We start from the raw sequence: 27,673 nt of genomic DNA, 5'->3' as shown, positions 1-27,673 counted from the left end.
CTGCAGTATGTACTGAAAGTAAAAAGACAAAGTATGCAATTCAAACCGTTGCCTTTTCATGGCGTACTAAATAGTACAGTAGAATGGGTTTTGGAGCGCACAGTCAGTGTTTGTGACCTGGAGGCATCTTGTTTCATACTGGATGCTGATTGGCCTCAAAGTTGTTGTGATGTCATAAACTCTGTAGATGTGTCCAGGTGATAAAGTGAGGTCTCAGGTGAAACAGAGAAACTTTTCTCCTTCAGCAGTTGAAGTCAAAACAAACTCTGCAGAGTTCAAACATCACAGTGAGGGAACAAAAGAAAATTATATGGAGTTGAACTTTAAGTTAAATATCTGAGTATTTCTCCATCACATATAAACTGTGGATGTCTGTGATATATTCAGATGGTTTATCATGTTGAACGACTTGACTCAGACCAGCCTGACAGGTCTGAGCTGTCCTGATTCCTCTTTGAATAAAAGCCTAGACAGAACATGTTTGAGGGGAAATCTGCCTATATTACAATAGGGGGATGAGCTGAAGGTAAAAGGGCCTCCATGCCCGTCTGATGGTGCACTTGACAGTTGTTGCATGGAGGTGGAGGCACGGCCTGTTGAACAGAAGGTCGGCAGGCATCATAGATTTCAACGACAGGCTGACTCTCTGACAATCTGCCGCTGACAGACACACATTTCGCTCCGTTGCCAGTTCATACCGCAGCGTCCCGGCTCGCCTCAGCCTAAAGAGACTGGGGGAGGGGTCAAAGGTTATGGCTGGAAGAAGCAGCGGTGATGGGAGACTGTCACGGCCCAGTGATCACTGTGTAGCAAGCCGTGAGCCTGACATGCAGAGTGAACTCATTCTGTCCAGCCGGCACACTCATCTCAGGCTACTAAATTAGATCCATTGCCAATTCATGAAAGGCAGATGCCTGACAGCAGGCCTGTCAGATTCTCTGGGATATATGTATACCAGTGAGGCGTCTCACAGTCACGCTGCTCATAAATAGGCCTACATGTAAAGTCAGGTCAGACAAAGTCCTCAAATTGGCCCAGTGTCCCTCCACAAAGATTGTCATGGGAAAAAGATAATGGAAAGCAACTGAAATGGAGCTGATGGGTTTACACAGGAGACTCATGAGGGAGCACTGCGAAGGAAATATGTAAAAAGAAGTTAGGGTTTCTCATTCATTCTTCACCAGAGTGACTTTTTATATGTGTGTTTCTATTTTCCAGTTAAAATCAAAGTGTGATAAATAATGTTACATGTGTGCAGTGAAAGATAAAACATGTTTGGAGTGAATATAATGAATGTAAATGCACCTACAGTGGCGATGAGCGCTCAGTTAAAAGAAAACTACATTTCCCATAAATCCCCTCACACCGCGCATGCGTGGTTGCGTCATAACGACATGAACTGTTATGTTTTCAGTAGCAACCGTTATCCTGGACTGAATAAAGTCGTTTTGACAGGTAAGAAATGTTTGTAAAGTACGCCTTGAAATGTTTTAACGTGATTTATAAAGAATACGAAGTTACATATGTCTCTACTGTGATGGTAATTAGAAGAGTAAGCTAGTTAGGTGAGCTAACTAGCTAGCATAGCTAAATAACGTTAACGTACACTCACCGCCCGTTTGAGATTTGATTCAAATAACGAAGTTAAACCGCAACCAACACTAAACCTCATGATTTTTTTATTTCATACACAATTTTCCAGCATTTTCCAGAATCATATTATTAATCTAAGATTTTACTCTAAATCAGTGTAGAGGATGTGACGCCAGACTGCGTTTAAATTCTGGCAGCTTTTCTCTCTCATCGGCAGAGGTAACGTATATATGCGCAATCATATTTGGCTCAAAACACTGAAGAATCATGAAATGTCTAACTTCAGTTTGGCACATATCCAGCACAGCAAGCAGCGCGTTTTTGGGTAGAAAGTCAAATTTTAGGTCCATCTCGCTTCGTATTGCCTAGCTTTTCCAACAAGGCGATGACGGTGGCAGCAGGGGACACTTTCGCATTTAAACTTTGGATTTCACCAAAATGAAATGCTTTTGGAGTGACAGTTGTATGCCGATCACATACGAAGACCCAATGTGTTATTAAAAAGTCGTACGCCTTTCTCTGCTGTGTGTCTTTACATCTCTCACAGGGGCATTACTTTAAATTTACCAGATTTTCACATTGAGTTTGGCGTCACCATTTTTCCCGCAACCACAGATGGATTTATGTTAATTTAAAGCTATACACCGAGCTAGTGTTCAATTGCTCGAACTAAGGTGAGTATAAATAGTGTTTAATGAAGGCCCTTTCCATTTTCAGATTGAAACATGTCCACTCCACTTGATGAGACAGCAGCAGATGTGCCTGTCAGAGACCTCACAGTGAACCTGTCCCGACTCGCAGCAGGTATTTATATTGTTTATATGTTTTCAAGAGAACTTATTAGAGAGGGTTAACTAGATTAATTTAGTTGTGAATTTATTGCTGAATTCTAAGCTGCAATATTGAGAAAATATTGCTGTACCTTCTTTGTGCTAAGTAGTAGTACCTGTAGGTAAAAGTATGTGCTGTAGAAACAGCCACTAGGTTGATACAATAATTGGTCCCACAGCATTTAACTCAAATTATATTCTTATGATTTCATGTGACTGATTGTTTGATTTGATTGATGAATGTGAGCCATGGCGTGAATTTGCTTTAAATCAGGTTGAGGTCTTTTTTACATGATTGAAAATGTAAAAACAAATTATTTTTTTATAGTGACAGATTCATCTGCGTATCAAAATGCTCGGGCGCGACAGGACATCTCACGGGTGTCCAGGGAGGAGCTGGAGGACCGGTTCCTGCGCCTCCATGAGGAGCACCAGCTCCTCAAACAGCATGTTCACAAACAGGATGACAAGATCAAGAAGTGAGATACACACACTCACACTCACAGACTTATTGTGTCTGACAATGACCTCAGTCAGTTTCTAATCTGTCGCAGTGCTCCTGTTTAAGTTGTGTTTTTGTGTTCTGTTCTGTTTTGTTATTTTTATTTATTTGTAATTCTCTTCTTTCATGATTTGCTGAGTATTTTTGCATTTGGTATTTTCTTTTATTTATTGGAGCCTTTTTGGTTCGCTTTTATTGTGTTATGATTTGTACTGTTATTTTAAAATGTTGGCGGACCCCAGGAAGAATAGCTGCAGCCCTGCTGTAGCTAATGGGGACCCTAATAAACAATAATAACAATAATAAAAGAGTTGGACCAAAAATATCTATTTTCTATTCTGAATATTATCATCATAATATGAAATACAGTTCTAATGAAAGTGTTAGGACACATGCCAGGGATTTTATTACAATTTCCTTAGACTTAGACTTAGACTTGCTTTATTGTCATTCAACAAATACACCATCGGTGCACATATTAAATGAGATTTCGTTACTTTGGCTCATGAGTAGACGCATAAATTGTGTAACTTACAATAAAATAAAATATAAAACACTGGTATTCTTCCACATAAAATAAAAAATTCTGATTTTAAAACCATCATTTAGCGCCACAAGTTTGCATTTAAGAAAAGTTTGATGACCCTGATGCAGCCCACAAGCCAAAACAAGTTGGTCTCATAATAGAGTTGTTGTTTATTAGTTTAGACCTCTACAGATTATTTCCTCTCTCCATGTTGATTGGAAGTCTGTGCAGGAAGTCTTTGTTCTCCTGTAAGAAAAGTTTGGGGTATACATGCAGTAGTCAAAACTGCAATGTTGAATTGTTATTTTTGTAAATTATTATTATTTTGTACAGCCTTAAATCACATTTTGTTTGAATTATGGCAACAACTTACTATTATTTTCATTAGCGATTAAACTGAAAACTATATCCTCCATTAATAAGTTAACCTTTTGGTTTATGAATAGTCCATAGACAATGAAAAGTCTTGTCACATGACATCTTTGAATGGCTTGTTTTGTTTGACCAACAGTCCAAAACCCAAATGTATTCAATATACAATGATATGAAACAGGAATTGGCTGCAACTCATCACATTTAAATGGAATTTTTGCGCATTTTTGCTTTTGAAAAAGATTTCAGATCAGCAAAATATTTGCAGATTAATTTTATAACGATCAGGGATGTTCCTAAGGACTAATTTCCCTGTGAGTCAACAAGTCTAAACATTAAAAAATACTCAAACTGTCGAAATTGAGCACAATTTAAATTGTAAACAAATAAAACAAAAAATACTGAGGACATTATAAGAGTTTTCCATTTAAAGGAAAACTCTTAACTATCTATTGCTGCTCTTCCAAAAACACAGAATTCTACATCTCCCACAATGCAACTGTTTTTCATATCCCCTGTCATCAGATTATTATTATTATTATTATTATCTTTTAAACTTCACAACTCAAGCTTATAACACAGTCTGTATGTTATAACGTCTTGAGCCCAATCTGATAACCCTGATGACATCACTATGACATCATCAGGGTTATTCATTTTAACCTCCCTCCAGAGCCCCCGAGGACATGATGCAGCTGTTTCCACAGGCGGTAGAATGAACTGAACTTGTGTGGACTGTTTAACCTCCAGATGGTTACATAATTACCTTACGTTGTGATTACCCATCTCCCCCTCCTCCCTCCTTCAGGCTGGGCACTAAGCTGATGAGGCTGGTGAAGGACCGTGGTCGTATGGAGCAGCTGGCGGTGGGTGGAGGTCAGTCGGTGTCCAGGGTGCGGGATGTGGAAATGGAGGAGATGATGGAGGAGCTGCAGGACAAAGTCCGGAGTCTGCAGTCAGAGAACGAGGGATTAAAACAGCGCCTCCTTGTGGCCAAGCAGCAGCTCATCAACTCTCAGAGCAGGAGGCCGACGCCGTACGGTCGCGTCCAGTCACGAGTCAACACCGGGTTAAAGAAGCTGCGAGATGACGCTTCCTCTCCTTCTCAGACACGACCAAAAAGTACATCACAGACATTTATATGTGAAGTCTACAGCGTATAATACATAGTAATATTATAAATGTGCTGAGATTCTGATACACCCAACATGTTGTAGCAAATTTCAATTTATCGTGACAACTAAATAAAAATCAGTATCTAATGACCACATCAGTAGAAACTTCTTTAACACACATATGGTCAGACTGTAGTAAAATCCTCTCTGAACACACTATGTGGTTTTGTCTCCTGCAGGTACCCGCAGTTTGGAGGGAGGTGGGAGACCTCCGACCGGCCTCCTACCTCGATTTGGACACAGCCTGCTCGAGGACGCGAGGGCTGAGATCCGTAACCTGTGAGTCATCAGACACACCAGTGGAGTCCTACAGCATTTAAAACTTTACATCAGCAGGTTTAGATGAGCAGTGTGTAAAATTTTGGGGGGGGTTAGTGACTGCAACCAGCTGAAACTTGTCCTGGTTAGAATTCCTTCAGTGTTCATTGTTCAGGAGGTTTTTACCAGGAGCTGAGTTATCCACAGCGGTCTCTTCCTCCCCAGAACAAATGGACCAGGGGTCTCATTTATAAACACTGCGTACGCACAAAACAAGGCCTAAAAGAGGTGTACGCCACTTCCCACGCAAAAGTTGTGATCTATGAAACCAGACTTGATGAGAGAAACTTTGACATATGCTTACGAACATTTTGGAGACAGGAAATAGGCGATGCAGATGGTGAAGGGGAAGCCTGATTGTAGAAATTCTCAAATATTTTTTGGCGCACACCATTTCAGGTTTTGTCTGTACATGCAAATTTGGTATCGATCCTACGCAGTCTTTTATAAACACTGAAATAAGCAGTTTCATGTTACAAATCAGTGTTTCATCAATGCTTCTTGTTGTGGAGGTGCTGCTAACTAAGGTGGATGATGTAAAAACTCGAATGGCCCTATTTATAGCAAGGTTTTGGTTTGTCCGTTCTGGGCTACTGTAGAAACATGGTGGTACAACACGGCATGTTCCATGTTGCTGGAAACCACAGAGAATAACATTAACTTTACTGTTCATGATCAAGAAATCACTCCATTCTGTCGGCTAGCTGTATGATATAAAATAAGATACCAGTACCCTTAAAGAGACATCAATACCAACAGAGTCCTTTATTTGATACCCTTTTTTTACCCATCGTGCAAATAGAAGCATTCAGTTTTGTAAAATGACCACAGACGCCACAAGTCTGTAATATAGTCATACTTTTGAACATTTTGGTGGCATCTTTACGTTGCTGAGCTTCCAACTCTGTCAAATACACCAGGCTCAACTTCCCCACACCGCAGACTGTATGGGTTGTAGCTGCTGTGGCAGAGGGCCAGTTGCAGTATTTGTTTGGCTTTGCTCTCAGCCAATCACCTCAAGTGTTCTTTGCAATAAATCAAAGAACACTTGAGGTGATTGGCTGAGAGCAAAGTCAAACAAATAGTATTTTTTTCTAGATCTGGGTACAAAAAAGATCAAATATGGGTATCATTTGACTGGAGAAGTCTTGATACTATTTAGTATGGGGTTAATTCAGTTGATACCTTGAAAGTATCAAGTACTGATACCCAGCTCTACCGCTCGTTAAACCATAAAGGCACATTTTCTATTTCTGCATGTCTGACATACAGAGTGTAAAGTGTGTGTGACTCCACTGAGAATACTGAGTGTTGAAAATAAAGAGTGTTTTAACTAACCACTTCTGTCATTTACAACTGTGTGTAGGACAAAACAAGACCTTTTGTTCTGGTGTCTTACAGGCAGGTTTTTACTCATGACTGCAGACTGTATTACATTTACCATATTTGTAGTGAGATAAATTACCTGAAGCAAACCAATCATTTTTGTCTGCACGCCAGAGAGAATGTGATCGAGCTCCAGCGCAGCCACTTGGAGGAGATGGAGGGAGTGTCGGAGCAGCTGAGGGAGGAGCTGAGGAGGAAGGAAGCAGAATATGAGGAGAGACTTCTGCAGGTCCGACAGCAGCAAACCTCCAAACTGAGGTAAAGCGTTACACTGTGATGGGGTGGACTTACTGACCCAGTGAAAGCTAATATGTGGTGGTGTGATACTTCACACTGTTTCCAACAGGAATAAAATGTTTCAACACTCGATGAAAGTTTGAGAACATTCGTGTTCATGAACCATTCTGGAAGAAACACAAAAACCATAATTCAGTTCAGTTCAGTAGTTTATCTGTGAGTCTACAGCTTGTCACAAACACTGTTTGACCAGAACTATTGATTGTCTTTGTATGGATGTTCCCGTCACACCAGACAGAATGGAAGTCTGCACCTGTATCTGTGTCTGTACACAAATGTCTCAGGGTTTCAACACTTGTGTGTTGTGTTTCTCTGTCAGGTCACACATCAACAGCAATGTGACAATGATCAAACTGCAGAAGCAGCTGGCTGACAGGTCCAACAGCGTCACAGAGCTGGAGGGACGATTTCTACAGCTGCAGGAGGTGAGAAGCTTTTACAGCTCAAGTCCTGCAGCAACATCGACAAGACAAACACTGAAATCCAAGTACGATAAATCAATACTCTGTGAGGAGCAGTCTTCATCTATTGCAATGGTTCCTACTGAAGATCTTTAAACACAAATCTATAGTTTAATCAGTGATGTCCTGAAAAACCCGGATGAATCCACATTTAGGATAGAATAATAGAATAGAATAGACATGTTTAAAAGAAACGAACAAGCTTTGGTTAGAAAAAATAAAAAAATAAAAATAAAGATATAATAAGAAATAAAAAATGAAAGACATGAATAATCAAGTTGCGTAAAGTAAAGGTCAGCCATTCAGCAAGTCACAAAGACAAACCAAAGAAAACAAGGAAAAAAACAAAAAACTATCAAACAAAGAAATACAACCCGGAAACATATTTGCATATTTCACGTCTGAGAAGGAGCAGGAAGGAAGTGTGAACTTATCTAATCCTACCCCTTTTTTCTTTCTATATTTTATCTTTAAACTTCATGTTGAACCTAAATACTTCATGTTGAACCATTTGGTGCTCTAGTGACTGCAGGATGGTATATAGCCTCGTTTCCACCGAGCAGTACGGTTCAGTTCAGTTTGATGCGCTTTTTTTTCTGTTTCCACTGTGAAAAGTTGTGGATGGTACAAACAGAACCGTTCTCTGTTGGGGTACCTAGCACACAGATCTGGTACTAAAAGGTGGAGCTGTGAACACTGCAGTCTGATTGGTCAGTAGAGGACGGTCACTCTGCTCAGGGCTGAGTTGTGGCTGGTTTTGAGGCTCATGTAACCACTGTTCATACTGTGGAGAGTTTTATTGGTAAACTGTAACTCTAAAATGAAAGGATGTTTTGCTGCCTCTCACAGCAGCTGGAGTCTGAGAAAAAATAACCTCATTCACTGGGCCAACTGCTGGCAACTTTTAAGGTAGAACATTAACTTGTAATGTTACTCAGTGCATGAGTTGACGATGTGAATCCATCGGCATACCTTAAATGTCACTGTGATAACTTTGACCATTACTTTAGTTGGGTTTTTGTCTCTTGGATGAGACAGACGTTTAAAAATATATATTAATTTTGACTGGATTATGTGAACTGCATAAATTCTAAAACTCACTTGGAGAAAAAAAAAAGCATTGTGGAGCATCATTCCTGTGGGCTACAGCAACACTAAACCCCTGAGATTGCCTGAGAAGGACTAAATGCACAAACCTGCTATTTCTAAATATCCCATGGAGAGAGACTCTCACTACAGCCTGTTCTATTTTGCAGCCTCGTTCTGTGGACGATAAACGAGGTGTAGACATTACACAGTGAGTGCTGGACGGAGCAGTGAGTGACAACAACCCCGCCCACATTTAAGAGTACTGTTTGTAGTGGAAATGCTAGGGTCTAGGTACCATGTCTGAAGAGTTATTTTAGGTTCCAAAGGTATTATACCGAAATTGATGGTTGAGACGGGGCTTATGTGGGATTGAGTCAAAAATAAACTACAGTGTGTGTGTTATAGTAGGCTGTAGATACACACTGTATATGTTTTTTGATACGCTGACATGAAAAACACAGAATATCAGCGGACTTGTACTTTGAAACACGCTGTCCACAGAGTTTTTCTCTGACGTGTTAATTTGTGTGTTTCAGAGTCAGAGGACGCTGAAGGTGAGTCATGATGCAGCGATGCTGAAGGTGGACGAGCTGTCGGCTCAGCTCAAAGATGAGAGGCTGAAGAGTTTGGACCTGGAGAAACAGCTGCAGACATCCGCCATATCCAGGCTGAACATGGAGCAGGTGACCGCCACAGATGTGTATTTCCATTGCTGGTTTGGTCTTAAATTTCATATAAGGTGGTTTTAAAAAGGTCTTCAAAGGTCTTAAATTTAACGTGGTTGTATCTGTAGACACCCTGTGATCAGGTACGTTTCTGCTTTGATCAGACTGAATTTAAAATACAAAGTGTCAACAAAATCACATAAATAAAGCTTTATTTTCTCAGAGTTTGTCAGAAACGGTCCGTACCTTTAAGGCAGAGATGATAACACTTCAGTGATGTAAATGGCTGGACTGAGACGAACCTCAGGACTCATCTGTTGTTTCCCTCTCATGTGTTGTGCAGCTGCAGGAGAGGATCAGTGAGTTGGAGCAGGAGAGAGACCTGCTGAAGGACAACAACGAAAAACTGGTCAACAGGTGAGAAGCTTCAGATCTCCTCTGATGGGTCATTTCAGGGAGAGAGTTCAAACACCTGGTTATCATCCACATGCCAACGTCCCACTGCTTCCAACACAGATAATCTGATCCAACCAGTCGTACTTTTTGTCCTTCATTTTAAAACATTTTTAGCTGACATGCCACCATATTTTCCTGCGATGAATCATTAGTGTATCTGTGTGTGTGTGCAGTGCGTTCGATGTGTCTCGACAGCAGAAGTGGCAGATCCAGGAGCAGCAGCTGAAGCTACAGATCGCTCAGCTGGAGACGGCGCTGAAGGCTGACCTCGTCGACAAAAACGAAATCCTCGACAAAATCAAGGCTGAGAGAGGTGCTGCTACTGCTCATAGCTTTATATTATAACTGCTCTGCATGATGATTACTGAATACACTCACTGTGTTTCTGTGCAGGTCGTGAAAGTCCAGGAGAGTCAACAAAACTGATCATAATTTTCTTTTTGATAATTTATAACTGGACTTTTGTCTGATCTGACCAGAATATTAAAAGTGAGTTTAACCCATGATTTAATCGACATGATTGATTTTTCAGACTCAAATGAGAAGCTGACAGAAGAAAATAAGAAACTTCAGCTCCAGTTTCTGGAACAGAAGCAGCAGCTGGAGGAACTCAATGATCGTTTAAAATTCTACAGCAGGGTAAGATTGTAAAATTAATAATAATATTAACAATGAAATGTACCATTTAGTTCTTCTGCATCTAAAGATTTTATTGTCTTTTGTTAAAGGAGAACGAGTACGACGTAGCTGAACTCACAGAGGCGCTGCTGCTCATTAAGGTCAGAACTTTTAAATATACACAGTATGACACTGATCACTGTGAGTTAATGAGTGAATTAAATTCAAATGACTCCTGTACTGAGTAATAAATCTATAGGAGGTTGATGGTGACAGGTTTATGTTATGGTTGTGTTCATACCTTCATGATGAACCTGCTTCTTCCCACCACATCTCCCTCCCGACTCTACACTTTAAATTTTGTCTCCTTCTCCTCAGGAGCGTAAATCCCAGAGGAGTGGAGATCTGGGCTTCCTGAAGGAGGAGCAGGAGGGAGGCGGCAGCAGCTCAGAGAGCGCCATCCAAGAGCTGCGAGCTGCTCACGCTGAAACCATCCAGGAGCTGGAGAAGACCAGAAACCTCCTCAGCGTGGAGAGCAACATCTGCAAAGACTACAAGGTCACCTGCACAACTACACTCTTTATACTTTATTTTTTGCTATCCTTTATCATCATCATCTTTTTTTGCTGGTGAGGTGAGTGGATAATCAGGCAGGTTTATCCACAACACTTACAGTTAGAACTGACCCACAGACATCAGCAGATTTCTGCTTGTCCTGGCTGAGGCCAAAACACACCAGCAGCAAACGCCGCACGTCAAAATATAATTCGTAAAAGTGTGTTCTCGTAGAGAGTTTTAAGACCCTGACCGACTAATCACATCACCTGTGGTTCAAGTCCTGCTTCTGGCTTTTGTTGCATGTCGCTCTCTCCCCTGATTTCCTGTCAACTCTCTACTGTACATTATCCAGTAGAGGCACAAAATAACAACATGGTAATCTATGTGTCCTTCAACATGTGAATAAAACTGTCGATGATAAGAATGTCTCCTTATAAAGTGTAGATGCTCAGTGTGTTGTGACTCTGTCCTCTTGGCGATGAAGGCGGAGCTGGATGCTGTGAAGAAGAAGATGGACAGTAACAGAGTGGAGAGTGAGCAGCAGCTGGAACGACAGGCCGCTCTGCTCGACACGAGAGCCGCCAAGATCAAGAAACTGGAAGGTTTTTATTCATCAAACAAATCTTCCTCCTCATGTTTGTTATGTTGAAAAAATTGACCAAACTCTCAAAGACTTAAACTGAAGACATTACCTCTGTATTTTTATTTTTATTTATTAGTTTTGACAGTTAGTAAAGTGTTTTTTCACACCTGTTTTTTAGTTTAGTTTTGCGTCTCTATAATAACCTTGACACACACATGACTCTGTAATTAAAGAAACTGTCTTTGAGTTTTGATGTGTAACTGTCCAGTGACAGGTTGTATTGTGAAGTCTTTGTTGGTGCCTCAGCTCTGATCATCTCTGAACTCAAACTCTCTGTCCTCCCCGCTGCTCCTCAGCTCAGCTCAGAGACATCGCCTACGGCACCAAAACCTACGTCTTCAAACCGGACATGACAGACGAAGATGAGGCAGATGAGTTTAATGAAACTCTTGACCTGGAGCGTGGAGAGAACCTTCTGGAGCTTCAGATAGTCAGTGCCACACTCTCTCCATCCACCCTGGAGGCTCTGGGTGACGTTGAACCCTCCACCTTCTGTACATACTCCTTCTATTTGTTTGAGCTGCACTCCACTCCGGTGGTGACAGGCCAGAGACCCAAATATGGCTTTACCTCTAAGTACGTGGTGAGCATGGACGAGCAGTTCCTGGAGTATCTGCACAGACAGTCTGTGACTGTGGAGCTACATCAGGCTCTGGGGTTAGACTGGAGGACGCTGGCCACCGGGCAGCTCCGTCTGCAGCCGCTGCTGGAGCAGGACGGAAAAGTTCATGGCACCATGCCACTGGTCGGTGAGTAGGACAAGATCAAACTTACAATCCCTGTGCAGGAAGTGATAGAATATTAAAAAAACATAATACAAACTGAAAGAGTCACACAGACAGTCTGCAGAAGTGTTTTGTAAAGAGTATTTTCCTCCTGGAGTCTAAAGAGGCATGGTTAGCTGCACAGGGATCTGCAGGTCCAGATCCTCAGATCCACTGTGTCAAAACATTTTGTCTTTTGTGACCTTGAGGCTCTAAACATTCATCTGCTCCTGTGTGGCTGTGTGAAGTTTTACTCTTGAGTGCTTCTCCATAAAAACAAACCAAAACACATTCTCTACAAAAATCAGGACAATCCTTACTTTTAGATTTTTTTATTATTTTTTATGCCGCAAACAACTAATGATTCCACAAAGTCGTCATAATAATAATCAAACTTAATTTATGTAGGACATGTTATATAAAAAAGGCAACACAATTTGCTTCACAGTGGCTGAAAAAAAAACAAAACACGTAAAAAGACTGTCTGTTTTTAATGTTCTAATTTCTTTCATCAAAGAAAGAAAAAAAGATTCACAAGCAAATAAAGTTAACAGTAAATAAACCAGAATAAATTTTGTGGATGAAGTTAAAATATTTTAAAAACCTTTATAGTTAAAGGAACAGTGTGTAAGATTTAGAGGGATATAGTGGCATCTAGTGGTGAGGATTGCAGACTGCAACCAGCTGAAACTTCTCCTGGTTATAATTCCTTCAGTGTTCATTGTTCAGGAGGTTTTAACCAGGAGCTGGATTTTCCACAGAGGTCTCTTCCTCTTCAAAACAAACAGACCAGGTGATTTAAATCAGTAAAAATACTGTATAAAGCAGTTTCACCATAAAAAGTTTGTGTTTCTCTGACACTGATTGGCATGTCGAAGATGGGCGGCTCGCCCAGCAGCTGCTATTATGAGCTCTCCTGTTTTTTTTCTGATAACTTAAGATCCAGATTTTCAGGAGGTTTTTACCAAGAGCTAAATTATCCACAGAGATCTCTTCCTCTCCAAAATAAACGCAACAGGGTTCTCATTTAGTAGGATCCCTACTAAAAATGTACATACGGACAAAAGCCGAAAAATTATGTTTGCCAAAAAATATTCAGTTTATACAATCAGGCTTCCACCTCACCATCTGTTTCGCCAATTTTCTTTCTCCACTACGTTCATAAGCATGGGTCAAAGCCTCTCCCATCAAGTCTGTTTTTATACATCACAAGTTTTGTGTGGGAAGTGGCTTACGCCTCTTTTAGGCCTCGTTTTGTGAGTACGCTGTGTTTATAAATAAGACCCCAGGTGATTTAAACCAGTAAAAACAATGATTGAAGCAGTTTCACGCTACAAAATCCCTATGTAGAGATAAAGAGTTCATTCTGAGGTAAAGAAAGCATAATGGTTTCTTAACTTCAGGTGATTATATACTAAAGAAAACATACTTAATATATTATATTCTATTTCTGACAATATATCCCCATAAAGCCTACACACCGGACCTTAAAACAGTTTTCTTTTTAAAGTTTGTAATAGAGCTTCACAATCTCAGATGCACAACAAAACAAACAAAGAAAATATGAATCATAGCAGAGTGTTTAAAACAGGTCTGGAGGTGAACTGACCTGATCACAGACCTCTGCAGCTGTTATTAAAAACATGTCTGCATGTGTTTGTCAGGTACGTGTGATGACGCTCGGTCCTTTGGCTCTGTGGATTACTGGGTGAGGCTGAGGGTCCCGATGACAGAGACCATCCGCCTGTTTAAAGAGAAGGTGAAGGCTGTGGGCTACATCAGCACTGCTCTGAGCCAAGACGCACAGGTACCTGTGGGAAGAGGAAAACTACACCTTATTACAGCCTGTTTTTTTTTTTCTTTATGTACTCTCCAAAGCAAGTTGCAGTGAACACGAGCAGTCACGTGATCAGACAGTTAACAAACCAACAGTTCAGTCACATGATCGCAAAACTGAGAATCTTCATTTCACAGAGGAACTGAGTGAACATGAAAACAATAAGTCCAGCAGGTCAGAGATGAACCTTATGGATGTTTTGAACTGTCAGTTTCCGTCTTTGTTTTCTCTCCCAGATCAGTTTGACTGAGCTGAGAGTCTGTTTACAACCTCTCATCGTGTTTCCAGACTCATCACACTTATTTTTAGCAGTTTGTTTGGTCTGTAGAATATTTTAAAACTGATGGTCTGAGCTACAAAAATAAAACCCATGTTGTAACAGACTGTAGTTTTGCTTTAATCCTCTGACTTTCTTTTCTAAAACAACACAGATTGACTGCAGGTTTGTGCGGAATGACGTAACCTTTGGTTTCTGCCCCTCAGCTGCAGACAGCCGGCGGCGACTGGAACGAACTCTCCATCACAGTTGGACACTGCAGAGACCTGAAGAAGTCCAGAGGTTCCCAGCAGCCGAGCCCCTACGTGGTCTACAAGTTCTTTGACTTCCCCGACTACCCGACCACCACTGTCCACGACTGCTGCGACCCCGTTCTCAACGACCTCAAGTCCTACTGCGTCTCGATGGATACGGATCTGGACCAGTACCTGAAGTCTGAGGTGCTTCTGTTCTACGTGTTTGACTACAAAGAGGAGCAGATGGATGCGTACATGGGGAAGGCCAGAGTGCCTCTGCTGTCACTGGCCAAGGACCAGCCCGTCACTGGTGAGCATCGACTGGGTCTGTGTCCCTCTGCTGGGACCTCAGTGTCACAGCTGCTCTTGGGACAGATGCATAAAGGATGTGTACGCACAAAAACATGCGTACGCCTCTTCCTACACATTAACTGGTATTTATAAAGGACGAATATAAACACCTCACACATTCTTCAGAGCAGGCGTACACATGGTTTACATGGAGATATCTTCAGCTGATGATGAGGAGGAGATTGAATATAAGTTGAGAGACAGATAACATTGTTTTTAGATTGTTTGCCAATTTCACTGATTGTTTTATTATTTTTTGTTAAACAGCGATCTATTAAATGTCAATAAACTGTCCCTTCAACACCACAAAGCCCAAACAAGAACTACTTAAAAAACATCCTCTTTGATACAGTTTGAAGTTTAGACTAGGGATAGACCGATATGGATTTTTTAGGGCCGATGCCGATTTTTTTCCATCACCCTTAGCCGATGACCGATTATGGACAGCCGATTTTCTTGAGCTGATATTTGGGGCCGATACTGCTTTTGCTCCCTCAATTTACATCAAAAAAATGACACAATGATAACAAATATTACAGGTCTCAAGTTTAAAATAAGAAACATTTATTGAACAGTAAAAAATACTAAAACAAGATGGAAAGTTGAGGTAGAACAGGTAGAATATTATTATTATTATTATTATACATTCAAATAAAAAAAAAGAGTTCAGTGCTCTTAAATCTTCCAGTAATGTCTTTATAAAATAAACAAATATTTAAGCTGAAGCATAAATAAAACAACAACTACTGTACACAGTAGGATTCGCTGCATGTGCACTGCAGGGTCTTCCGGCAACACAGAGCTGCCCATGGATGCCTGTCTGTAAATCATGCCAGGGAAAAATAAATCCGCGAACCCACGCGCGTATCAGCCGATGCCGATACAAGTAAAAAACTCAAATATCGGCCCGATATATCGGCCGGCCGATGTATCGGTCTATCCTTAGTTTAGACAAATATTTCAGTGAAGAACTGTTAAAAGTAGTAAGTAAAATAAAAGTGGAGTTTTGAGCAACTTCTCCACTCTGTTTTCTTACAAAGATCGGTCCTGTTGTTTGTCTCTCAGGTGTGTTTGAGCTGACCGATCCCTCTGGACTCCCCGCCGGACACATTGAAGTGACGCTGAAGTGGAAGTTCACGTACGTCCCTCCATCAGGCTCCATCATGACTGTTAAAGAGTTAATCCCAACAGAGACAGAAATCAAACCAGAGCAGGACCAACACAGAGTGGAGGACGAGAGGAAAGAGAAAGATGTTGATGAGACACTGCAGGAGGAAGACAAACACCGTCCTCATCAGCCCGTCTCGCTTCCTAAGGTCGCTACGTCGAAGGTATATAGGTGTATACATTTATAACAGTGGAAACACAAGTGATGAGATTTATTTGTTCTCAGTGTGAAATACTGCTTTCTGGATGATTTCAGGAAATGTTAATATTGACCTTAAAAGGTGTTTCCGACGAACTTTGTTCCATTAATCTGAGTGTTTTCCTCCCATCAGGCTCCGCTGCCAAAACTCAGACAGAGGACGCACCTAAAGGACGGACTGACGGCCAAAAAGGTCACATTCATAGATCCCTCAGCTGCACATGACCAGGTGAGATTTTAACTTCAGTTACTGCGAAACATTTGGTCCTATTTTATGTGTTTTGTTTCTAGAACAGTGATGAGCCAGAGTTATAGTGTCTCTCCAGTGTCTCTTGCAGTTTTCAAAACAAATATAAGTGGAAATATTTTTCATCCGTTATAAAGTGGTTAAATGTTTCTGTCCTTTTGTCTTGTGTCAGGTTGAGGATAGCGGCTCAGCAGGTGTGTCTGCAGAGACACACCTGCCTGCAGAGAGAAGAGACACATTATTACCTGCTGTAAAGGTAAACTCACAGAGTCTGATTGGACTGCTGTCAAACCAAATGCTTCTTCGCTTCACCTAAAAAGCATACAGTAATAACAAAGAAAAAAATACATATCAAAGTGTATCTGTTTGAGGTGTTACATCATTCACCTTTAGAGCAGTGATTTCCAAGTAGTCCCGTCACGGGGACCGGGTGATTAAAAAAATTAATGTCTGGCAAATTAGGGAAACTACACATAGTCATGCCTGGCTGCATCTGCCACCAATATATCCGGAATTTCCCTGGGTACATTTTTTAAAAACTGTTAACATAAAGTTCCCAAACAAACCATTGTTGTCTAACGAAGGCCAACATAAAGCCCATAAACAAGTCAGCCTACTCATGGTGCACGTCAGCCCTCTCACTCATCATCAGCCCCATGACAACCTGCGCTGGGACAATGATATTCTTCAGTCCCATCACAAGTCACCACAGAGCCAACATATTTGTTATAGTCCCTCAATTCTTGGTGTCATAGATTCAACAAGGTGCTGGAAACATTCCTCAGAGATTTCTGTCCATATTGACATGATGACATCACACAGTTGCTGCAGATTTGTCGGCTGCACATCCATGATGTGAATCTCCCGTTCCACCACATCCCAAAGGTGCTCTATTGGACTGAGGTCTGGTGACTGTGGAGGCCATTGGAGTACAGTGAACTCATTGTCATGTTTGAGATGATTTGAGCTTTGTGACATGGTGTGTTATCCTGCTGGAAGTAGCCATCAGAAGATGGGTACACTGTGGTCATAAAGGGATGGACACGGTCAGCAACAATACTCAGGTAGGCTGTGGTGTTTAAACCATGCTCAGTTGGTACTAGGAAAATCTCCCCCACACCATTACACCACCAGCAGCATCCTGAACCATTGACACAAGGCAGGATGGATCCATGCTTTCATGTTGTTTACACCAAATTCTGACCCTACCATCTGAATGTGGCAGCAGAAATCCAGACTCATCAGACCAGGCAACATTTTTCCAATCTTCTATTGTCCAGTTTTGGTGAGCCTGTGTGAAGTGTAGCCTCAGTTTCCTGTTGTTAGCTGACAGGAGTGGCACCTGGTGTGGTCTTCTGCTGATGTAGCCCATCTGCTTCAAGGTTGGACGTGTTGTTGGTTCAGAGATGGTCTTCTGCACACCTTGGTTGTAACCAGTGGTTATTTGAGTTACTGTTCCCTTTCTGTCATCTTGAACCAGTCTGGCCATTCTCCTCTGACCTCTGGCATCAACAAGGCATTTTCACCCAGAGAACTGCTGCTCACTGGATATTTTCTCTTTTTGGGTCCATCCTCTGTAAACCCTACAGATGGTTGTGTGTGAAAAATCCCAGTAGATCAGCAGTCTCTGAAATACTCAGACCAGCCCGTCTGGCACCAACAACCATGCCACGTTCAAAGTCACTTAAATCACCTTTCTTCCCCATTCTGATGCTCAGTTTGAATTTCAGCAGGTTGTCCTCACCATGTCTACATGCCTAAATGCATTGAGTTGCTGCCACCTGGCTGATTAGCTATTTGTGTTAACAAGCAGTTACCTAACAGGTGTACCTAATGAAGTGTCTGGTTAGTGTATGTCCCTATGCTTTGAACAATTAATACTTTTATTGTGAATTAAAAGTAACATCACTTGGGTAATGCTGCTCAAAACCATTTTTACCTAGAAACCCACTCAGTCTGGCCACACTAATTGAGCCTGTTGTGGTAATTTTAAATTCCCAAATTATTAAATCAGAGTTTCACTCCACTCATCTGAAGAATAATCTAATTTTCTTTATAGCAGATGTGTAATAAATCAGTCACCTGTGACTTTGGGCCTTTTTCCAACATCACGTTTTGTGTTTGCAGGTCGTGACAGAGGCGACTCCAGCTGCTCAGCGCACCGCAAGGGAAGAGGATGATGAAGAAGAGTCTCACGTCTCCGAAGGTCAGCTGGTCCCAGCCAGCTCTCAGTCCTACTCCGACGACTCTGAAATCTCCGAGGAAATTCTCCAAGGTGAGGAGATATTGATTAACTGAATCACTGTATGATCGATTACAACTGACAGTTAGTTTCCTTGTGTTAAATCCGTCTGGGTTTAATAAAACTGAATATAATACTGTTAAATAATGAATGTTGGTGTTGTGGTGTGGACTCCACCGAAGTTTCCTGCTTCCCTATTCAAGTCTCTGTTTACAGAACACTGTATGATACTTGTTGTATTTGGATTTACACACAGTGGAGAGAAAACAAGTGCTGTTTTAAATCGAGGGTCAGACTCCAACATCGTCTCCCCAAACTCTCTCTGTCTTAAAGCTGCAAATGTTTTTGTTTTCCTGAGCAGAACAGACATTAATATTGAATGTGGCTGACAGTAATCTTTAGAGCAGCCTTCATAAATGTTAACGACAGCCCTCTGAGAGACAGCCAAAGTCTCACTCACCTTACGGAACATCTGTAAACATCCTGATGCCAAACACAGTTTAGGAAAATGATGCGTTCAGATCTTTTTTATTTCCTTCTTAAAGAGACGCTCCAGTCAGTCTGCTTCTGTTGTTCCGGTGATTGATCTGCTTCCTGTCTTAACCCGTGCAGATGTTGAGGAGGCCTCAGCAGCCAGAGAGGATCAGAGTGAATCGACTCAGTCCGACAGCGATGACTGCATTGTTCACGGGCAGACCGCGGGGAGGAAGGTCAGTGTTTACCTGTGCAGGGGTGGAACAGAAGGAAGAAGGGTTGTTGTTGATCTCCAGCGCTGGAAACAAAAAAAACACGGCTGAACTCGTGTTTTCATTGTGAAGGTGTTTTGTTTTTGTTGAGGTTCACTTCGATTTTTTAGTCTGCGTACAAGCAGAAGGTTGTTTCTGAATCTGAGTTTACACCACAAACTTTTAACTGAAGTCAGCCTGCTGTCATTATACACAAGACGCATAATCAACAACATAAACGACTGCAAATGTAAATTATTTCCATCATCAAATAACCTGCTAGTTATCGCCTCGATTAATTATTTAGTCCATGTAAAAAAATATTTATCACACTGTCTTCAAATGTTTTTTGTCTGAGTCAAAAACACAACTGTAAAGGTGCTTTCACACCTGACCTGTTTGGTTCGGTTCAGTCAAACTCAAGTTAGTTTGCCTCATAAGTGCGGTTAGTTTGGGGAGGTGTGAACACAGCAATCGCACTCGGGTGCACACCAAAACAACCGGACTGAGACCTTCTTGAAGAGGTGGTCTCAGTCTGGTTACAGATGAACTCTGGTGCAGTTTGTTTGTGGTGAGAACGTGTTCTGACCTAGATCTGAACCAACTGCAGTCACATGACACATTGTTTGGGTTAAACATGAGCATGTTACAGTCCTGGAGGATTATTAATGTGCACCTCCTCCTGTACTGCCTTAATATGCACATTCAGCACATCCAATGCATCAAAACATTGTTTTCTAGTTGTAGCCGCGCCTCGTTTTCAAACTGTATGGTTTGACTAAAATGAACAATGACAGTAATATAGTCCACGATGAGCAGCGCTAAAATCAACCTGCGTAGTTGTCCCTCCATTGTGACATTAGAAAGTGTCACATTTATCTTGCAAGTGTACTCTTCTTCAACGTTTTGTTTACTTCCTGGATTTTTCCCACATGGAAATTCTGACCAATCAAGAGCAGCTTTCTCACACAAGGCATTTGATCTGGTCCTCTTGTAAATGCTGCCGTGAGAACATGAACCAACTCTAGGCAATTATACAAATTTGTAAGAAAGTTAGTCCCTGATTCAGACCAAAGCAAGACAACTCTAGGTCTGAAAGCACCCTGAGTGAAGGAGAAGCAGCATTTTCTCATATTTGAGAAACAAGAGAAACATTCTCATATGTACACAATAATGTGCAAAAGCCATCAGACGAGCATTAATGCTGTGATTAAACTAATAATTGATGTAAATGTATAAACTCTGCTCCATGTGTTGGTCCTCAGCCGTCAGAGAGAGTGCGGGTGGAGGTGGTGTCTCTGAGCCTGAAGCCAGAGTCTCGGGTGTCCCGGGATGACAGCGTGGTGCGTCTTTTTGTTGAGTACTCTCTGCTGGACCTGCCCACAGAGGAAACCCCCCTGTCCCTCCCCAAACCCCTCCAAGGCAAGAGCATCAACTACAACTACAGCAAAGGTGAGAACCTGTACTATGACTACATGTACTGAGTGCACCAGCACCGGAATTTACTGTTTATCAGACCACAGCTGAGACAAGAATTAACTAGCTAACACAGCCTGCAGACCCTACACCTCACTCCCCACCACTGGGACTGAAACAGTTTGCTTCTCTGGCTTCTCTTATGGACGAACACAGGCAGAGTCCTGATTGTAAAGTTCCGAATCAGTATTTCATCATGACTACAGGAAGGGGGTTACAGCACAGGGAAATGACTGATGTCGTTATCCACAGATCAGAATGATGTAACAGGTAAGAATGACTGATGATTGATATGACTGACACATGGTTTCTGAAAGACAATAGAAAAATAAGGATGGAAGCAAAAGGCACTCACCATAAATGTAGCTGAAATAGCACAAATGAAACACACTGACACTCAACAATAATCATTAAAGCTGTAAACGAGGTGCTAAAATAGCATTAATAGTCGACGATTGCTGTGGTTAACACTTGTCATTATTAATTTACTGAACAAAGTACAAACCCAGTAACATACTGAGGCAGAAGAAAGATAACACAGCAGGGCTCGACAGTGCGAGCATTTCACTCGCATTTGCGACTAAAAATAGGTGTGTGCAAACTGTAAAAAATATTTAGGGGCACATGTGCGCATAAAAAATCAGCCGAAGCAGCCTATATTTTTGTCAATAAAAAAATATGATAATCTAACCGCAAATGTTGGAGGAACTCCAGCAGCCTTCCCTCTTCCCTCTTCTCTGTGTGACACGGTTATGGGCGGTTTCCAAGCCACTGTCGGCACAATGAAAAGTCCCACTGTCTGCAGCGTGGAAATAAGTCAAAGTGTGGAGGAAGCGGCGGACCTACATACGGGGAAGCCTGCTCCGTTCTCCCCGCAGTTAGGGACCGTTCGCCACGGTACCGCTGCTGGGCAGGGTGGAAATAAAGCCCTTTTCACACAGAGTGCGCAAAGCGCAGACCTCCGCCGACGAACCCATTCATTGTGTATGTGCTACCGCGGCGCAAGAGCGCACCTCTCTGCCGCCGAGCTGATGCCATGGCGTCTGCGCGCCGCCAGCCTGCGCTTGAATTGAAAATTTTTTAATTTCACCGCAACGCGCTGTGACGACACCTCGGCGGGTCTAATAGCAGAGAAGAGCCTGAAGTAGACCCGGAAGCGGTCACCATGGAGCTGTAGCTCTTGAACAAGCCTGTACTCCCCCAAATCCTGTCTTGCGCGCCTTGCTCTCTGCTTGCTCTGCGCTCTACCCTGCGGTGGGTGCTGCAAAAAGAGGATTAAGTCCTGCAGAGTTTTAGAGGACCTGGAGAACGTTTTAGGATAGTAATAACATAATATAAGATAATCATATTGCAAAGATAATATATATAAGATAATAACATTAAAGACAAAATTAAATTGCAATACTTTTTCAAAACTTGGTGATTTTACCTTTCTGTACATTTTGTATACAAATTCATGAAATAATTTTGCTTGTAAATGTCTATTTGCATCACATTTATTACGGAAAACACATTATTTGATCAATTTACATTGTGCCCCTAAAGTTCTTTGTGCGCTCCTTACTTTTTCAACTTAGGAGCACATGTGCTCCTTGGGAAAAAAGTTAGCGTCAAGCCCTGCACAGGCAGAGTAATGTGTATTCAGTTCAGTGCCACCAGGAATGCACAGATTTGTACACTGGGGAAACTTAACAATCACTCGACAAGCGCATGACACAGCACAGGAGAGCCAGCTCCTTAGGTCAGGTCAAGACTCAACTGTCCACTTACATGAAGGAGAAGGGACACTCTTTCGAGGACAGCAATGTGCACATCTTGGCCAGAGAAGAAAGATGGTTTGAAAGAGGAGTGAAAGAAGCCATCTGCGTCAAACTAGAACAACCATGATTAAACAGAGATGGTGGCCTACGACACCATTTATCACCCACCTACAAAGCAGTCTTGGGGTCCCTCCCCAGATGACTTCAAACCCATTCACATCTGGCCTCATCTGACTCTAACGACACACATGATGGCCAGGTGGGTCAGTGACTCACATGTGCATGACAACACTGTAAGGGTTCACACCCATACAGAGTTTAAAGACTGCGACTCTGCACCAGAACTGAGGAAGCTTCTTGGATGAGAGGCAAAACGTCTTCAAGCAAGGGTCTTTAGGTCTCAAGAAAAATAAGTGCCATTTAAACAGTATGTCTCAGTGTTTCCACATTCAGTCAGTCTACTCCTCACCGACATTACATGTGCATTTATCCACATATTTCCTGATATAGATTATTTTGAACTGAAGCTGCTGATTGACAGTATTATGCACAATGTTCAGTATCTTTAAACATGGTCACAGTAAGTATTCATTATGATATTAGAGAACTGTATTCTGCTCAGGGTGGAGAAGCCTCTGAAGCAGAATTTTACATGAAGTGGGCATTGTTTAACTTATTCCTGAAACTGGGCATCTTTTAGTGTAGTCCTCTAGTAGGCCGGATTGGACCCTTTGTCAGGCCGGTTCTAGCACACAGGCCGTTTGTTTGACACCCCTGGGGTTAGAGGATTAGATAATAATAATAATAATAATAATAATAATAATAATAATAATAAATTTAATTTATAAAGCACTTTTCATTTATAAAAAAAACCCTCAAAGTGCTACAGCACACAGTAAAAAGGTAGATCAATTAAAACATTATAAACGCAAATTCAAAAAGTCCTAGGCCAAGTCAAAAGCTTCTTTAAAAAGGAAAGTCTTTAAGTCTCTCTTAAAGGTATCCACTGTCTGTGGGGCTCTGAGGTGGCCAGGTAGGGAGTTCCAGGGGGGCAGCAGGACAAAAGGCACAGTCTCCCATAGTGCGGAGCTTGGTTCTGGGGAGGTGGAGAAGGTATTGGTTTTGGGAGCGTAGATTCCAGGTTGAAGCTTGCTGGGTGAGTAATTCATTGAGATAATCCGGGGCATTTCCATGGATACACTGATGGGTGATGAGAGCAAGTTTGTAGCTGATTCTGGCGGAGATGGGGAACCAGTGAAGGGTGCAGAGTATGGGTGTGATGTGTTCGTGTTTTCTGACTTTCAGGAGGATCCTAGCAGCACTATTTTGAATAAGTTGTAATTTTTGCAGACTTTTGCCAGGAATTCCAATTAGAAGGGCGGTGCAGTAATCGAGCCTGGAGGAGACAAAGACATGGACTAGTTTCTCTGCATCAAAGAGGGTGAGAGAAGGACGGAGTTTAGCGATGTTGTTAAGGTGAAAAAAGCAGGATTTACACAGATATTTAATGTGATTTTCAAATGTTAGATGAGGGTCCAGTCTCACGCCAAGGTTGGTAACTGTAGATGAAAGGGGTATGTCCTGGCCGGAGAATGTGATGGTGGTTATAGAAGATGACTGGACCTGATGAGGGGTGCCAATAAGTATGGCTTCGGATTTGGAACAGTTGAGTTGGAGGAAGTTACAACTCATCCAGGCCTTTATCTCCTCCAGGCAGTTGGTGAGTGTGGACAGAGGTGAAGATGAAGATGGTAGAGCAGTTGAAGGGGTTGGGTCAGTCCTGAGATACAGCTGAGTGTCATCGGCGTAGGAGTGGAAAGAAATCCCGCACTGTCTGATGACACGGCCAAGGGGGAGCATGTATATAATAAATAGAAGTGGGCTAAGGACAGATCTGTTGGGATGACATGAATCGCGACCCTCAGATGTCCTCCTCATTCATGGCTGTATTCAGTGCGGCCCACACATTTGGCAGTTTATATTGAGTGTGCAATAGAACAGCACCGTATATTGAGACAGCCGCGGCCAGAGGAGACAGAGGGAATTCTTCATGAGGACACTACTTCCCCGGGAGGAGAGTGGACGGCAGCTCAGACCTTAGCTGCTGTAGCAAATCGAATTCAGCCAGAGGAAACTCCAGGCTCTGGGTTCACAGCAGGCTGGAGGGCACGAGGCAGACTGCCACTGCAAAAAACACGGTGGATGGGTGCCAGTCGTTTGTTGACATCAGCAGACTCTGTGACTAAAGTTAAACTTGTGTGGCACACTGTTTTGCTGTAGCAGAGCTAAAGAGAGCAGGTGCTCAGGAACATAACATCACATCCTTTGAATTATCCCGAAAAATTAATCCCAAGTCCTTAAAATATTAATCAGTCCACAGGCTGTTAGAGGTGACTGAGAAGGTCGGGGAAGATCTCAGTTTTTAAGTTACGTTCCAACCTGTTCACCCATTGGTAATTAAAAGGCTTAGTACATGGAAAAGTTACATACAGAACCTATAATGTTCTCGAGAGTCGTATTAAATTACAGTACTTGTTTTATGTCAGAGAGATTCAGACTCCATCGTGTTTTTAATATGTGACCTGTTTGTTGTCCTGCAGTCGTTCCTGTGGATGCAGAGAAGAACGGGGCGAGGCGGCGGCTGCTGAGAGGAGTCCTGCAGGGACGAAACCCTCAAATGGAGAGGTGGGACTCGGAAATGATGTTAGACTTTTTCTTAACACAAGTGAGACGGCTAGAGACAAATGTTTAACTGTCACACTTTTGTACAGACGAAGATCAAAACAGGAAGGAAACACCTTTGCTTCACTATCACGTTCAACGAGAGACATGTCCACCCAAATATCCCTCCTGCCTTCAGTGGGATCTAGTCACGGTTTATTTGCCCTGATCTTCTCCGAGAGTTCTGCCTCCACCTGATTATAATGGAGATGAATTGGATTTTATTTTATTTTATTTGGAATAATTTCATTTGAGAGTGCCACCTACAGAAGGTCAAACTCAACACAACAACAGTAACAATGAAGTCAAAGATGATAACCGGGACACTGTGAGTTTACAGAGTTCATAATCTGAGCAGTAGAAACTGTTTTGATCGACTCTGGTTGCTCTGGTCACTGTTGTTTCCAGCAGCAGCACCTGTTTGTGATTGATGATAACTTCATGAGATGATATCAGTGTTACAGCTTGTTCTGCCGCTCCCATAACAATCAGTTAATGCAAAATTCAGTGTGTTAGAGTTTTGTGTTGTTGATCAAAAAAGAAAAGAAAATACTGATTCAGTGATAAATCATAAAAAATACAAGACATATTTGACAAGGACAATTACATTAATTTGCAGTTTTAAAATGAGGATCATACTGACAGTATTAATAATATATGTGTGTGTATGTTTTTTTGACAGAATCCGGTTCACAGTGGTGAGCGAGCCCCCGGAGGAAGAGGAGCAGGAGAGGGAGTGTGAGGATGTGGGCGTGGCCTTCCTCAGGATCCCCGAAATTCTGGAGAGACAACGGGACCTGACGGAGACCAGCCTGAATGGTCCGTACACACACACACACACACACACACACACACACACTGTACTCTACAGGATTACAGATGTGACGGCAGTTCTAATCAAACCATCGTCCCTTCTTTATGCCACCTTTGTATTTTTACACAGACCAGACAGCAGTGCCACTAGGCCGCTCCAGTGTCTGATTTTAGACAGAGTGCCCACATCACGGAAACAAAATAAGTGTGATGGACGTGTCATGTAACACAACAATGTCAGTCTCCACTGTGACATGTAACATACACATTGGCAGTGCTTTATAAACAATAACAATGGCTAACATGTCTTGAGAATCATTTACCATCTCTGTAATATGGCGGCTGATCTTGTCCTCAGCTCAGAGGGTTAGGAGCTCGGTGACCTCACTGTTTTCCCAATTTAGGGACATTTTAAGCTGCTGTTCTTCTTCTTTGAGTTAGCTGCTAACTACTATTTGCTTCTTTTTAAATCTCACGACATTGGGTTGTATTTATAGCACACATCACACCTGTCCTGTCCCATGCACATGGATGTTGTTTCGGCGCTGTCACTGCCTCCGCTGCTGGTGTAAAGGAGAGACAACTCTTTCCCCCGTTCTGTGATTGTACCGTTTATACAGAACAGCAAGGCGGCATCACGGCGTGAAATTCCTGCCTCAAGCAGGCAGTGTAAATGGGGCCACAGATTTGTTCCTGCTGTTAGTCAGTGTCTCTGTCTGTGTGTGTATGTGTCCTGCAGTGTTGGATGTTGAGGACAGCAGCGAGGTGGTCGGCAGTCTGACTGTGTCTGTGGAGGGACTGGAGGCTCTGCAGGCCATCATGGAGGAGGACGACGTGGAGCTTCCTTCAGTATGAGGCAACATCACAGACACAAACATCACATGAGACACAATGTGTGTACAACCGCCATCATACTAAAACAGTATGTGAGTCTAATGTCTACTTCATACACTGAGGACTGACTCGGTACTGAAACACTGAAACTGTTCAGTTTATCAGACACTTTATTTGGAGGTCGTGTGTCATTCAGAGTTTTCACTGTGTTGGTGTTTTGTAGACATGTTAAACATGTTTTGAAGCATAAGGGAACTCTGAGTGTTCGTCCTGTATCTTTGCTCAGGGAGCACAGATCTGTTTATCTTCAGGTCAAAATAAATGTGAGTTAAAAACTGTAAAGTTTGGTTGAAAGACGTTTGTTTCTTCAGCCTGTTGGCAGAGAAGCTTCACTGTCTGCCACTTTATTCCACGCTGAAATATATTGAGAACTGTTGGATGGACTGTGATGAAATGTGTTTCAGACTTTTGTTATTTTTGTTCTTTTGCACAAACATAACACTGCATAAAATCCAGATAATGGAAAAAAAAGAAA

The 27,673-nt window shown here is 42.1% G+C and overlaps 1 protein-coding gene across 1 annotated transcript; it reads left to right on the top strand.

Annotated features, from left to right (window-relative positions):
* Positions 1-1,371: 1,371 nt before the first annotated feature.
* Positions 1,372-27,673, top strand: rpgrip1l (RPGRIP1 like). Its single transcript, XM_033635231.2, has 26 exons — positions 1,372-1,455; positions 2,311-2,397; positions 2,752-2,902; positions 4,632-4,945; positions 5,178-5,277; positions 6,817-6,960; positions 7,319-7,424; positions 9,086-9,232; positions 9,558-9,631; positions 9,844-9,983; positions 10,203-10,309; positions 10,399-10,449; positions 10,667-10,846; positions 11,331-11,448; positions 11,786-12,238; positions 13,918-14,060; positions 14,574-14,913; positions 16,020-16,285; positions 16,454-16,549; positions 16,740-16,823; positions 18,695-18,842; positions 19,422-19,519; positions 20,800-20,986; positions 25,371-25,455; positions 26,174-26,310; positions 27,044-27,673. Exons 2-26 carry the CDS (start codon positions 2,319-2,321, stop codon positions 27,157-27,159), a joined length of 3,864 nt encoding a protein of 1,287 aa, XP_033491122.1. The 5' UTR covers positions 1,372-1,455; positions 2,311-2,318; the 3' UTR covers positions 27,160-27,673.

The sequence above is a fragment of the Epinephelus lanceolatus genome, chromosome 5 (genome assembly GCF_041903045.1).
Source record: "Epinephelus lanceolatus isolate andai-2023 chromosome 5, ASM4190304v1, whole genome shotgun sequence".
Lineage (NCBI taxonomy): Eukaryota > Metazoa > Chordata > Actinopteri > Perciformes > Serranidae > Epinephelus > Epinephelus lanceolatus.
The sequence above is the reverse complement of the archived record's forward strand: the minus strand, read 5'-3'. Positions and strand labels throughout refer to the sequence as shown.

Excerpts from the sequence above, each read along its gene's own strand:
- rpgrip1l (XM_033635231.2), top strand. The coding sequence starts at position 2,319 with ATGTCCACTCCACTTGATGAGACAGCAGCAGATGTGCCTGTCAGAGAC. Across the intron at positions 4,946-5,177 it reads TTCTCAGACACGACCAAAAA|GTACCCGCAGTTTGGAGGGA; the intron begins GTACATCACAGA and ends TGTCTCCTGCAG. Across the intron at positions 11,449-11,785 it reads CAAGATCAAGAAACTGGAAG|CTCAGCTCAGAGACATCGCC; the intron begins GTTTTTATTCAT and ends GCTGCTCCTCAG.